The 13,613-nt window shown below is 42.4% G+C and overlaps 8 protein-coding genes across 8 annotated transcripts; 4 read left to right on the forward strand and 4 right to left on the reverse strand.

The window, feature by feature from the left end:
• Positions 1–38: 38 nt before the first annotated feature.
• Positions 39–1,100, reverse strand: PIL1 (lipid-binding protein PIL1; the record flags this gene model as incomplete). The annotated part of the gene is made up of 1 exon (XM_003680609.1): positions 39–1,100. One exon carries the CDS (start codon positions 1,098–1,100, stop codon positions 39–41), a length of 1,062 nt encoding a protein of 353 aa, XP_003680657.1.
• Positions 1,101–1,722: 622 nt separating this feature from the next.
• YTH1 (cleavage polyadenylation factor RNA-binding subunit YTH1) lies at positions 1,723–2,355 on the reverse strand (the record flags this gene model as incomplete). Its single annotated transcript, XM_003680610.1, has 1 exon — positions 1,723–2,355. The coding sequence occupies one exon, from the start codon at positions 2,353–2,355 to the stop codon at positions 1,723–1,725; it is 633 nt and encodes a 210-aa protein (XP_003680658.1).
• A 172-nt stretch (positions 2,356–2,527) lies between these two features.
• On the forward strand, positions 2,528–3,793 carry RPN7 (proteasome regulatory particle lid subunit RPN7; the record flags this gene model as incomplete). Its single annotated transcript, XM_003680611.1, has 1 exon — positions 2,528–3,793. One exon carries the CDS (start codon positions 2,528–2,530, stop codon positions 3,791–3,793), a length of 1,266 nt encoding a protein of 421 aa, XP_003680659.1.
• Positions 3,794–4,221: 428 nt separating this feature from the next.
• On the forward strand, positions 4,222–5,922 carry CTT1 (catalase T; the record flags this gene model as incomplete). Its single annotated transcript, XM_003680612.1, has 1 exon — positions 4,222–5,922. The coding sequence occupies one exon, from the start codon at positions 4,222–4,224 to the stop codon at positions 5,920–5,922; it is 1,701 nt and encodes a 566-aa protein (XP_003680660.1).
• A 342-nt stretch (positions 5,923–6,264) lies between these two features.
• Positions 6,265–7,299, forward strand: TDEL0C05610 (elongation of very long chain fatty acids protein; the record flags this gene model as incomplete). Its single annotated transcript, XM_003680613.1, has 1 exon — positions 6,265–7,299. The coding sequence occupies one exon, from the start codon at positions 6,265–6,267 to the stop codon at positions 7,297–7,299; it is 1,035 nt and encodes a 344-aa protein (XP_003680661.1).
• An 85-nt stretch (positions 7,300–7,384) lies between these two features.
• RRP43 (exosome non-catalytic core subunit RRP43) lies at positions 7,385–8,536 on the reverse strand (the record flags this gene model as incomplete). Its single annotated transcript, XM_003680614.1, has 1 exon — positions 7,385–8,536. The coding sequence occupies one exon, from the start codon at positions 8,534–8,536 to the stop codon at positions 7,385–7,387; it is 1,152 nt and encodes a 383-aa protein (XP_003680662.1).
• A 253-nt stretch (positions 8,537–8,789) lies between these two features.
• RBK1 (putative ribokinase) lies at positions 8,790–9,812 on the forward strand (the record flags this gene model as incomplete). The annotated part of the gene is made up of 1 exon (XM_003680615.1): positions 8,790–9,812. One exon carries the CDS (start codon positions 8,790–8,792, stop codon positions 9,810–9,812), a length of 1,023 nt encoding a protein of 340 aa, XP_003680663.1.
• A 193-nt stretch (positions 9,813–10,005) lies between these two features.
• On the reverse strand, positions 10,006–13,542 carry UBP12 (putative ubiquitin-specific protease UBP12; the record flags this gene model as incomplete). The annotated part of the gene is made up of 1 exon (XM_003680616.1): positions 10,006–13,542. The coding sequence occupies one exon, from the start codon at positions 13,540–13,542 to the stop codon at positions 10,006–10,008; it is 3,537 nt and encodes a 1,178-aa protein (XP_003680664.1).
• Positions 13,543–13,613: the final 71 nt, after the last annotated feature.

The following is a 13,613-nucleotide window of genomic DNA, read 5'->3' on the forward strand; positions in this document are numbered from 1 at the left end:
ATAGACAAACTGAAAGAAATTGTTTTAAAAGGAGATTATTAAGCCACAGCAGTAGTGGTGGTCTCCGTGTGCACTTCATGGACGTGCTTATCTGGATTGTGACGTTCTTGGTTATGTTCACTAGTAACTTCGTGCACTTCGTCAGCACCCCAGGCCTGATCGTGATTGTGCTCGTGCTCGTGCTCGTGCTCGTGCTCATGGTCATGAACTTCTCCCTCTTCCTCTTCTTCTTCTTCTTCACCGTCCTGGTCTTCATAGGTTTCGTACTCTTCTGGTTTGAAACTTAGAGTAGGCTTGACTTGGGCAGAGTCCAAAGTCCACTCGTTCAAAGCGGTTTCAGCATCGATGATAATTTGCTTGGAAGCTTCATAACCATCGTAAGCTGGTCTAGTCTCACCTGGAGTCACTGGAGCATCATCCAACAGTTCAAGTAAAGCCTTACCGTAGCCTGCGATCAAGGCGATCTTTTCAGAATGCTCAATGATAGAGTCAAACTGGTAGTTAAACGCAGCTCTCAATTTGGATCTGGTGATATTAGACAACTGAGCTTCTGCAACTAGCGATTCGGCTTCTGCACGCACCAGTTCCTGTTCTAGAACCTCGATCTTTGGAGATTGAGGATCCTTGTACTTCAAATAAGCAATCTTGTCGGTAACTTTGTCCTTACGGTCTCTGGAAGGCTGCACTGAACCTTCAATGTCACGAATAGACTTCAAAGTCAAACGGTATTGATCATAACGGTCAATGAATTGGTCATCCAATTCGCTGACCTCATAGATAAGCACACCTAGCTTATCAGTGATATCGGAAACATCATCATCGTTCTCCAGACCCCAGACAGAGAGCTGCTTGGCAGCGTCACGACGCTCGTTAGAAGCGATTTCCATCGACCTCAATACGTTCTTTTCAATCTTCACCAACTGAGATAGTTTACGTGATAGTTCCGGACCCCAAGAACCAGCAGCATTTTTTCTGAAGGAGTAAGCAATACCCCCTTTACCAAAAAATCTACTCTTAGTAGAAGCTGGTGGTGGAGGAGGGTTCTGCAAATCCGAAGCAGTAGGTGCCCTCGAATTTCTCAACGAGTACGTCCTGTGCATGTTATTAGTTATAGTTGATATAGTTAGAGAGTTTATAGAACCTACGTCCCCTGAGACCCCCACTGCCTTTATACGCGCGGCGACCAGCGCTTAGGGGCGGCCAAGCGAAAAGCAAAAGAGCCCAGCAATGCCGAAAGAGGTAAAAGGACGCTTCGAAGGGCCAAACAGGCCCCTCAGCGCGGTGACAGCGACCCTTGTCACTGCAGACGTAAAAAGAAGGGTAAGAGCATTTCTGGCAGTAAGCAATTTGATTGGTGCGCGGTCGCCTATCCGCTGTCCCTTGTATTCCCGCTTTATTTCCTTCGACGCGTCATCTAACGCGTTTATACCATTTCCCTGCATGTGCTCTTGACTTAGGGGCAAACCGGCCACATATGTCGTATGCTTGGCGAGGATAGTTCAAGCCCTATCTCAGTGGCAGTGGCAGTGGCTTTACAGAAGGGGCTGAGGGAGCATGTTTCGATATCGTGATATCCTTGGCCGCAAGTGACCGGCGATAAGATTCAACGACTTCTTGAGGAATAAAGAGCGGATCACGTGACGGCGTGGTTAGGCTATACTGGAGTTCCTGTTGCCATATTCCTTCTCGATGTGTTCAATCGGATGTGCTTCATGTGGCGTATCATATCTCAATTTCACCATTGATGATTGCATTCAGTCTCTTTTCCTTTTCCGCATCCGATTTTCTTGTATTTATCTCTTCATCCTTCTTGATCCAGGCTCGACTTATCTTGCTGGGTACTACAAAATTTGGATGTGCCATATCACATTCTCTGCGACCCAATGGACAAAATCCAGTGATATACCGGGGGCACAGTGTTTTCTTGACGTGTCGTTTCTTACATTGCGCTCCAAGTGCACAAAATCCCATCGTATAATCTTCGCATAAGGCTATTCTCGCCTGTGGATCTAAATGCAGATACTGGCACTCTGGTGTCTGTGTACAGTAGCCATTCTTTGAGAAGAATACACATTCGGGCATTTTACGCAAGTTGTACTCGTGCAAATACTCACACTGGTCGTTCTTTTTGCACAGTCCTCGCAGCCAGTGCTTGCATACAATTTTGTTTTGGAAAATGGGCAACACATGTTTTTTGGGACATGCTGCACCTCTTGGGCACGATTGGGGGCCTTCTCTCGAGTTATAAAATTCGCAAACGGGGCGATCTGGATCTAGTGAGAACGAGTATTCCTGTCTTAGAAAGGGTTCAAACTTGAAAGCATAGTTTGATGTATCTGGATGAACTACTGACATCGATGAGTTGATCTTGTATGTTGAAGAGTTGTAGCTTCTGCTTGACTAATTATTGATTTTATATTTTCTTTATTATCACGTGATCTGCGCTACTACAATGGGCTATTTATTAAAGGCCTTTGCCACCCATATAATACACACTCGCAAGTACTCATCCATCAATTAAACCAGAATGTCGAACCTTGCTGCTAGAAGAGATGAGGATAGTGATGACGGCTCAGAGGAAACTCGTTATGCGGAACCATCGGTGCGTAGAGTGCCCAATTACGAGATCTCAGAGCGCGCATTTGTGCTGAAACAACCAAATGTCGAGATTGATAAGGATCAAGTGGTTCAATCGATCCTTGAGATTATCAAAAATGAAGAAATGGCTCCTTATTACAAATATTTATGTGAAGAATATCTACCCAGTGGAACGTTACAGCTTGACCAAGCCCTGTACTCGGAATTGGCAAGAAAGAACGAGGAGAAAGTCACAAGTCTGAAGGAGAAACTGGCCAAAGTTGAGGATAATGATGAAGGTGAATTGGAACAGGCCCAATGTTGGATCGAATTGGGTGAATACTATGCACAAATTGGTGATCGCGCTAATGCTCTTAATACTTTGGAAAAGGCACTGGGGAAAGCTATCTCTACAGGTGCCAAGATAGATATCATGTTCACTATAACTAGACTAGGATTTTTTTTCAACGACCAATTCTTTGTCATGGAAAAACTAGACCAAATCAACGTCATGATCGAAAAGGGTGGTGATTGGGAAAGAAGAAATAGGTTCAAGACTTACAAAGGGATCCATTGTCTCGCCACAAGAGATTTTAAAGAAGCCGCCAATCTATTGGTAGACTCCTTAGCCACATTCACCTCAGTCGAGCTGACTTCATATGAGAATATCGCCACTTATGCCTCTGTTGCGGGTCTCTTCACGCTCGAAAGGACAGAACTGAAGTCTAAGGTGATCGACTCACCAGAACTTTTGTCGCTCATGAACACAAACTCTGCGTTGCAATCGATCTCTTCCCTCACCATATCACTATACACTTCAGACTATCCAAGCTTCTTCCCTTACTTGCTAGAGACCCACCAAAACGTTCTATTGCCCTGCAAATACTTGAGCGCACATTCAGATTTCTTTGTCCGTGAAATGAGAAGGAAAGTGTACGCGCAGCTACTAGATTCTTACAAGACACTGTCTCTCAACTCGATGGCCGGCGCATTCGGTGTTTCTGTTGATTTCCTTGACAACGACCTGGGTAAATTTATCCCAAACAAGCAATTGAATTGTGTCATTGACAGAGTCAATGGCATCGTGGAGACAAATAGACCCGACAATAAGAATGCTCAGTACCACCTGCTCATCAAGCAAGGAGATGGTTTGCTCACGAAATTGCAAAAATACGGAGCAGCCGTAAGGCTCACGGGGTCTGATCGTGTTGCCTGATTACATAACCTCTACACTACATACGCGGAATCGAATAATCATCCACCTTTAGTCAGCCGGCCGTCGTTATTCTTGCAGGCCTCGGCCCATGAGGTAAAGCAAAACCGCGTCTTCTTGGTTCGCTCACTGATCGCAACAATTCTTTGGCAACTGCATCTGACGATCCTTGCGTTAAAAAGGTTTGTCGTTTAGGGTGTTCGGTTCTATCGGAAGTAGTTGTTGCAGACACGGTGCTATTGTCTTACAGAGTTTACGACGTTAATTGGAGTCAGTAAGCTTGGTAATCTTGGCAAGGGGATCTGGCTAAGGGGAACGGGATATTGCCATCGAGCGAAATTTAGCGTACTATATAAAGCAGCAATCGGAGTGAACTTATCGATGTGGTTTATGTTTAATATGGATAAGTATTCAAACTGTCACTATTTAATATGTCCGGTGAAGACGCTCCTCCTCAAGTTTACTCGCTAGAAAATGGTTTTCCATACAGTCACCATCCCTATGGTGCTCAACTTGCCAGACCAGATGGTCCTTTGCTAGTGCAAGATTTTCATCTAATCGAGTCGTTGGCTCATTTTGACAGGGAAAGAGTTCCTGAAAGAGTTGTGCATGCTAAAGGTGGTGGATGTCGTTTTGAATTTGAGTTGACTGATTCCTTGAGCGATATTACATTTGCTGCTCCATATCAAAAAGTGGGCTACAAATGTCCTGGTATTGTCCGTTTCTCCACTGTGGGACGTGAATCTGGCTCTCCAGATACCGTGAGAGATCCAAGAGGTGTCTCTTGGAAGTTCTACACTGAATGGGGAAACCACGACTGGGTTTTCAACAACACTCCAGTCTTCTTCATCAGAGATGGACTTCAATTCCCTCATTTCATTCATACCCAAAAGAGGGACCCACAAAATCATTTGAGTCAGGACATCGATACTGCAATTTTCTGGGATTACTTGACTCAAAATTTGGAATCTATCCATCAAATTACTTACATGTTTGGTCCAAGAGGTACTCCATCTTCATGGGCTGATATGTCTTCTTACTCCGGTCACACCTTCAAATTCATCAATGAGAAGAATGAAATGACCTATGTGCAAATTCATGTCCGCCCTGAAAACGGTTTCAAGACCTTCACTGCCGCTGAGGCCAACAAACTTGCCGGTGAAAGTCCAGACTACAACCAAGCCAAGCTCTTCACACAGTTGCAAAATGGTGAACGTCCAAAGTACAACTGTTACGTGCAAACCATGACTCCAAAGCAGGCAGAAGAATTCAGGTATTCCGTTAATGATTTGACCAAGATTTGGCCCCACAAGGAATTCCCATTGAGGAAATTCGGTACTCTAACCCTAACCGAAAACGTTACCAACTATTTCGAAGAAATTGAACAAATTGCGTTCAGCCCAACCAACACTTGTATTCCAGGTATCGAACCATCTAATGACACCGTCTTGCAGGCAAGATTGTTTTCTTACCCAGACACTCAACGTCATAGATTAGGTGGTAACTACCAACAATTGCCAGTAAACAGACCAAGAAACATGGGCTGCCCAGTCGTCAGCATGTTTTCATCTGGTTTGAGTTCTGCCGAAGCGAACATTGGTGCTAACAAGTGTCCTCATCTTCTTTCGAATTTCCAAAGAGATGGACCTCAATGTCTATACAACAAAGGCAGCGAACCAAACTATATCTCTTCGCTACCCAAGGCTAACCTAAAATACAAAAATTTGAATAACAACGATTATACCGAGAAATTCACTGGTTTGGTCTTGGATGAAGATATGAGAAAGAATATGGCCAAGCAAGAAGCCGAAAGAGCTGCCCATGAGAAGATTATCAACGGTAAGATCAATGAATATTATTACAAGAGTGGTGTCAGTGAGATGGATCTCGAACAACCAAGAGCCTTATACGAAAAAGTGTTCGATGATGAGACCAAAAAGATGCTTGTTGAGAACGTTGTTGCCCACGCATCTCTAAGCTCTGCTCCTCACATCAAAGTTAGAGCCAGCCAATATTTTGGCTTATTGAACAGAGATTTGGGTGCAGCTATCGCCGAAGGCTTGAAGATTCCTTACGAGCATGTCGATCTGGAAGGCTACGCTAGATCTATCGGTGTTGCAAGCTCTGCTTAGAGAGGAAACTATTTATTATGTCTGTTTATAATATAACATTTTATTTATTTGTAAGATATGTGAGAAGACCGGCTGTAAAACTATGTAATCGAGCCATCGAAATAGAAGAGTGAATATATTAAGGTTTATGACGATAATTTTGAAAACATTTGCTACTATTGACGTCGACGCCAAATTTGTCGGATTTAACTTTTTGAAAAAAAATGGACAACATGAGAAACACGACAATTTCTCGGAAATGGAACTAATAAATAAAACGAAAGAACATTGAGTAAATACTCATCGCTTTCGTTTCTTGAGAGTTTTATTCACTTTAGTAAGATATCTAATTGTTGAGTAAAGATGAAGGACGTCTTTCAACAGTATGCTGCACCTTTGCTAGAAGAATATCCAGTTTTACAGGAATTTGTTCCAACATTAGACCGTCCATTTTTCAATATTTCTCTTTGGGAGAATTTCAATTGGATTGCAACCAAGATAACCAATGGTAGATTTATCCTAGATAAATTTGAGTTTATCCCTGGAAAATTGCCCTTGAGTACTTTACCAGAAGTTTTGGCTGCCATTACCACTTACTATGTTGTCATATTTGGTGGTAGAAGCGTGTTGCGTGGTAACAAGCCATTTAAATTGAACTTTTTGTTCCAGTTGCATAATATCTTTCTGACTACTGCTTCTCTTACTTTGTTATTTCTTATGGCTGAACAATTGATACCAATGATTGCAAGAAATGGGCTGTACTACGCTATCTGTAACATTGGAGCCTGGACTCAACCCATGGTTACACTATACTATATGAACTACCTTATCAAATTTGTTGAATTTATCGATACTTTATTTTTGGTTTTGAAGCACAAGAATCTGACATTCCTACACACCTACCACCACGGTGCCACAGCTTTACTTTGTTACACACAATTAGTAGGCGAGACATCGATCTCCTGGGTTGTTATTAGTTTGAATCTTGGTGTTCATGTGGTCATGTATTTCTACACTTTTTGGTCTGCTAGAGGTATCAGAGTCTGGTGGAAGGAATGGGTCACCAGATTCCAAATCATGCAATTCATCCTGGATATCGGATTCATCTATTTCGCAGTTTACCAGAAGGCCGCTCATTTGTTCTTCCCATCCATGCCACATTGCGGCGATTGTGTTGGCTCCACAGCAGCTACTTTCTCTGGATGTGCAATCATTTCTTCTTATTTGATTCTGTTCATCTCTTTCTACATTGAAGTCTACAGGAATAAAGGTACCAAAAAAAGTAGAGTTATCAAACGTGCTCGCGGTGGTGTCGCTGCCAAGGTTAACGAGTACGTCAATGTTGACTTGACGAATGTCTCTACTCCATCTCCATCGCCAGTGAGACGCAGAAAGTGAGGACAGAGGCGTACAAATTATTTGTAAAAATTATTTAACTGCGAAAAAATTGTATTATGTAGTGACAGTAGCGTAGGTGGGTTTATTAAAGTCTAGTACTTAAATCTGACGACCTCTGTTTTGACAGTAGAAGCGACCTTTTGATAGCTTCTGGAGTTATCTTGGCTCCACCACCAACTAATGTAACGTTACTGAGATTGCCTTTTGAATCGCCAATGATCGAAATGGTAGAATGTATGCACGTCTCTTCAGCCTCAGTATCTATATCAGCCAATAGAATAGAACTTGGCTGGTCCATGTCTTCATCTTCGTCATCGTTAATTTGTGCTTCTGGGTCCAAATCAATCAGTCCATAGCTGGAAGCATATCCTATCTTGGGCTCTACAAGTTTGAGTTGTACAGACTTCTTGGGATCACACAAGATATCGTATGTCTCTTTTATTGTAGCACTTCTACCGCGTGTTCTCACTGTCATCGTCAAATCAGTAGCTCGCTCATCTATGAACGCTCTGGGGAGCCTTGTGTTTCTCAATGCAAAGATGAGAGAATTCCAACAAAGATCAAACACTGGTCCTGTTCGACTGAAAACGACTATTTTTGCATAAAGCACGTAAGCCCATTTTTTCTGTTGCTGCAGCTGCTTCAACGTAACGTCATCCTCTTGCTCATCGGGATAAAAAACAGTCTTGTTGCCCTCTGTATCGGTTGTACGGACACCACATTTCACGTTAAGCGCAGATTTGGGAATAATACCAGAATGGAGGACGCAGTCGTGTAATTTTTGAGATACTGTCATCTCTTCATCCGTAGGTGCACCAACCCTACCTCTTTCCACTTCAACTATCGGAAACACAGATGCATATTTACTTATCTCGTCTCTTTTCTCGCTCATGTCCAGTAGCTCTTCTTCACCTAAATTATCGGTTTCTACTGGTAAGGTTTCCTCAACTATACCTCCTGTTATAGATGTAATGACAAACGTCTTGCCGCATTTCAAAACGTTGGAGCCCAGAATACCGCTATTTGCAGTTGGAAGTAATTCATCCGGTAGATTGTAACGAGATAAAGTCTCTTGATTTATGTGTACATCCCTAAACTCTTCAAACTTTCTTAAGCATGGTCTGATCCCCAACGATAGGTGTCTCTGTAAAGACAGCTCAGGCGAAATTCGTGCAAGAACCTGCGGCGGGAAAGTAATTGGGTGAACTTCCAAAGTTTCAGTGTCCACTTCTGTCATAACTATGAAGTAATAAAGTCCTAATAATCTGAACTAACCAATTATTCTGGTCTTTGATGAGTATATCGCAGTACTCTCTCAATTTTTCAGCTTTCTTAATTTTCGAAATTACCTAATCTAGACCTCACTGCCCAAAAAGTGTTACTCATCCAAAAGAGGGAAAATCTTTAAATCTATAAGACTCAATAGATTCTTTAAGTGTGAAGATAGACTTTAGTTTTGGAATCTACAGAGGACTGAAGTAAAGATTATAATGGGTATCACAGTTATAGGATCGCTCAATTATGACTTGGTAACGTATACGGATCGTTTACCTTTTGCTGGAGAGACTTTTAGAGCTAACAGTTTCGAAACACATGCTGGAGGTAAAGGATTGAATCAAACGATAGCAATTGCCAAATTGAAACAAGCAGGATCTGATTATTCTGTAAGAATGGTCGGAAATGTTGGTGCTGACTCATTTGGACACGAGCTAATAAATTTACTGGCCGCTAATGAGGTTGAGGTTAGTACGATCAAGACTGTCGAGGACAAAAGTACTGGTGTAGCTACTATTATAGTGGAGGAAATGAATGGAGGGCAAAACAGAATTCTTCTGAGTGAAGGTGCAAACGGGAGTACTGTGTACAATTCTGATGAGTTGTCAGAGATTTTTTCAAAAATTAAGGAGAAGGATATTGAGGATGATCGACACTTTGTGGTCTTCCAACATGAAATCCCGGACCCATGTTCAATCATGAAATGGCTCAAAGAAAACTATCCTAGTTTTGAAGTTATTTTCAATCCATCACCATGCAAGCCTCTTGCTCGGGAATATTGGAGAAATGTCGATGTTCTGATCATTAACGAGATTGAAGCTCTACAGATCGCACAGGCTATCTTCTCCAAAGAGATATACGATGGATACAAGACTCTAGTCAGCGAGAATTTTGTGGAGGGATATCGGAAGATATGTCAGGAGTTCCAGCAAAATCTCATTAGTAATATCAATGACGCTGCTGTGGTGGTGACACTGGGATCACAGGGATCGCTGTATTGTTCAAAAAATCACAAATGTGTCGGGTACACGCCTTCTCTCAAAGGGATCAATGTCGTTGATACAACTGGTGCGGGAGACACATTCTTGGGATCTCTAGTGACCCAGCTGTATTATAACGTGCGTTTAGAAGACGCTATTAAGTTTTCCACTAAAGCTAGTTCACTGACAATTCAAAGAAAGGGTGCCGCTGAAAGCATACCAACTTACTCTGAAGTAGCAAAAGTTGTCAGAACTTGATCTTGATGAGCTTGCAGGCCCTGTAAGTATTTATTTACATGCTTTTTCCAGACACCATATGACAAGATAAGTCTAAGTCGCTTCGCGAAATACAAGTAAGCTTGGGGTAGCTTGTAAATGACTTGCTTTTCCGGTGGGTAGTATTCTTCGTGCAGGCAGACTACGGCTATAATGATGTTCGAGTAGAGTAAGCTCACTGCTTCTCGGGCGATCTGGGTAGAGATTCGTCGTTGATTTTAGAGCCTGTTAGAACAGCACTTATGCTCTCTGCGCCATCAGAGGAACTTGATGATTCTGGTGACGCCGTTTCCGAACGTTCTGTATAAGTTTTATTCAATAGCCTCAACTTACGCCTGCCCAAGTTATCGTCCGGCGCTTCATTACTGTCGCTGTCTTCCTTTCCAACTTCTAAGCTTGCTATGCTATAATCCGTGGATCTTGACTGAAGTAGATTTTCATTTGAGCTGCTACGGTTTGCCTCATGGTCAATACAATCGTCCGAACCACCACTAATGCCTTTCTGGTCGTCCTCATCATCTTCAGCCAAATCCTCTTCATCTGATTTGTTCGTGGCATATATCGTTTTCTGCTGCTCCAACATTTGTTGAATTTTGAAATCGTGTTCTTTACGAGACTGCAATATAATACTCTGAAGTCTCTCACTGCCAATTTTCCCGCTCTCAGTACGACGCAAATAAAATAGCAAGTACGCAGATCCAGCTATAGAGCTTTCTGGTTTCGTTTCGGTGACACGAGAATCATCAAAATAAAACCATTTATCGTTTGTCTTCACGTAAGCTGTATAATGGCCCCCTCCTAGCCCACCAAAGTGATTGTCTACTGCTATCAGATCGTAGATGGATCCTCTTGGATCTTCGTGCACTAAATGCTCTGTCATATCGAGTGACTTTATTGGAAAGTGCACAGTATCGTCTATTTTGTCACTAAAGGACCGTTGATTCTCGAACCTTTTCAAGTGTATTAGTAAAACATCTGGGGTACTCCATAATTGGATCTGCTTTGTAGCCTGTCTGTGATCTTTGCACGTTGGGCAGTACCAGGAATCATTCATAGAAAGGACTTCTTTCTTGGAAAAGAGCTTCAAGCAATCATGCAGAGAAATTGCTCTTTTTTCTTGACCTTCCGCTTCTTTCTTGCGAGCTTCCACCTCGTTATTGACCAATTTAGCAGGCTTATTCCAGTTGATCTGAGTATCCTCGTTAAAAACCTCCCCAACACGGGAAGCAGACCATTCACAGATTATGACATCTCTGGGAGATATGATATTGTTTCGCAACGAACGATCCCCAGTATCCGTGTTCGAGTCTGTCTCTACTATGATATTTTCATCATTTAGACTTCTAGAATCTCCTTCGGCATCGATGTCTGGATCGGATTTTTCATCATCGGACTGCCTTCGTGCGTGGAGCATATAAGATGATTCGTTACTTGGTTCGTTCATGGCTTCGATATTATGCACAAAGTTGGGATAATCATAAATATCTCTTGAAATATTGTCTAGCATCTCAGTGAGGTTTTTGGCACGACCATAATCTAGACGAGAAGTCGGGGCCCAAAACGAGGTTTCGCCAGAAGGATTTGACCCCGGACCAATATCGACCACATGATTCTGCAGAATTCCTATGGAGAAAAATTCGTTCACATTTGAGTCCTCGGGAACCGCATAGGCCAAAAGATCTTGATATGCGATGAGATCATTTTCCTGGTACTTAGTCTTGAGAAGCGAGAAGGACTCGATGTCATTTGGCTGTTCGATTGAGGATAAAGGAAATTCTAAGAAGCCTCCACTTAAATGGGTGTACTGCCTCTCAAGCTTCAAGCGAATTAAGCTCGGATTATGGAGCTCCGCAGGAGAAAGAACCAGGAAAAATGGTACGCCAAACAACTGCGGAGTATTGAAGTTATCCTCAATCCTTGTGTTTAAAACCGGGACTATGGTATCATCGCTGGAAGCATTCAATTCATAGAAAATAACGTCATCAGATTCGGATATCAGTTCACTTATCGGCAGATACTGCGACATTGTGTCTGGTGATTCGTAGTTATTGCAAAACTGATGATTAAAAATCTCACAACCATAGAGATAGCGAGAATCAATTCTAGCGTACTCAGCAACGTAATCTTTAAGTTCTTGATAAGAAGCTGACTTTTTCATCTCTACCTCTAAAATGCAGGGCGGTGAGTTCTGTGGAAAAATCTTGACTTTGGAGTGCCATGTAGTGTTGACAGGCAGCGGTAAAGTTAAATCATTGTAGGGGTCAAACGTAATGGAGACGTTTCTACATTCCGGGCACTCTAGTGTCGATTCATAGAGTGCGACAAAAAGATCCGTCACGATTGAATCGTTACGTAGCAGATGCATCTTCCAAGTATCTTCAGCGAGTTTCTTGATGGTATCGCGATCTGTTACATCGCTGTTTGGCGATAGTGAGGGCTTTTCAATGTAAGGCTTGTCATGAACTCTATTCAAATCTTCATGTAGTCCATCGAGCAAAAATGCTAAAAATTCTTGCGAATCCTGCTGCATATACCCAGAGAACATGGTATTACAATGGCCCATGATCATCTTGAAGTTATTGGGTGAGAATGCTTGAGAGCTCGCTGACCCGTACGAAGCTCCAAACAAGCTTTTTACAAGCAATGAAAACGCTTTTGCAATGTTGCCTTGATACCCAAGCGGGTTATCAGAATTAATCTCGCTTGTAAATCCGTCGTAAAGAAAGTAATCTCGCAGCTCTGGGATGTGCACTAGACATTGTAACGCTGAGTTCATATAACAAGTATTACCCAAATTAGTCAACCCAGTTATTCCCTGCGAAGGTTGCAGGGTATTATAAATAAAGTAATTGCTTAGCCAATGGTATTTTTGGCCATGTTGCTTTACCTCAACGACAAAATCACCAGAATATAAACCTAAACGCTTGAGGGAGTGACTTTGCAGCTGGGAAGTAATTTGTGTCTTTACCGGAAGCTGCATGAATTGTAATGGATTCAGTTTGTAAGACGATAATAAAATGCTCTTCTTCTCATTAGCATCTGAGTCCTTAACGTACCAAACCTTTAGTCTCTCAATTGCACTTGATTCCTTTTCCTTGAAGATCTCTACAATGGAGTTGTATAGGTTTTCTATGTTGGAGAGCCTTGAAACTGTCACATAAAGCGGTCCATTGTTGGCGTATCGCCTCTCGCTATAACCCTCGACCAAATAATGTACTCTAAAGTGGCAGCGATTATATTCTGTCACCAATGTATTGGCTTCATCATCGTGAACTAAGACCGTTGTTACTGGTTGTGAACGAGGTGCCAGACCATACCACTTCACTAATTTCTCAAAAACAGACTTTGAAACTGATAAATAAGGGTGTCGGTCATATTCTACCAGAATGAAATTTTTGTAATCTCGACAGATTAGCGAAGGGTTCAATTGGCCTATTTCTTCCGGATCAGTAGTGTTTTCATCTAAGAATTTGTCATACCAGCGCTGTGGGATGACGCACACCACATCTCCCTCCTGAGCTGCTTCCGAGTCTCGTCTAAGAGCTTCTGTGATAATTTCTCGTTGGGAATCTAAAGACGGAAGCTCATCTTGGCTGTTCTCAATCTTTTTGCTCTTCTCGTCAACGTTGTTTTGCGTCTCTACTTGTCCTTCCAACAGATCATCCAATTGGCCTTGAGAAGCATCGGGAAGCTGCCCATCATCAATAGCCATCAAGTATACCTTCTGACTTTACTTCCACTCAGAAACCCTCTATATGGTTTCTTTGCCCTGCGGAAGATTGG

Source organism: Torulaspora delbrueckii, chromosome 3 (genome assembly GCF_000243375.1).
Source record: "Torulaspora delbrueckii CBS 1146 chromosome 3, complete genome".
Lineage (NCBI taxonomy): Eukaryota > Fungi > Ascomycota > Saccharomycetes > Saccharomycetales > Saccharomycetaceae > Torulaspora > Torulaspora delbrueckii.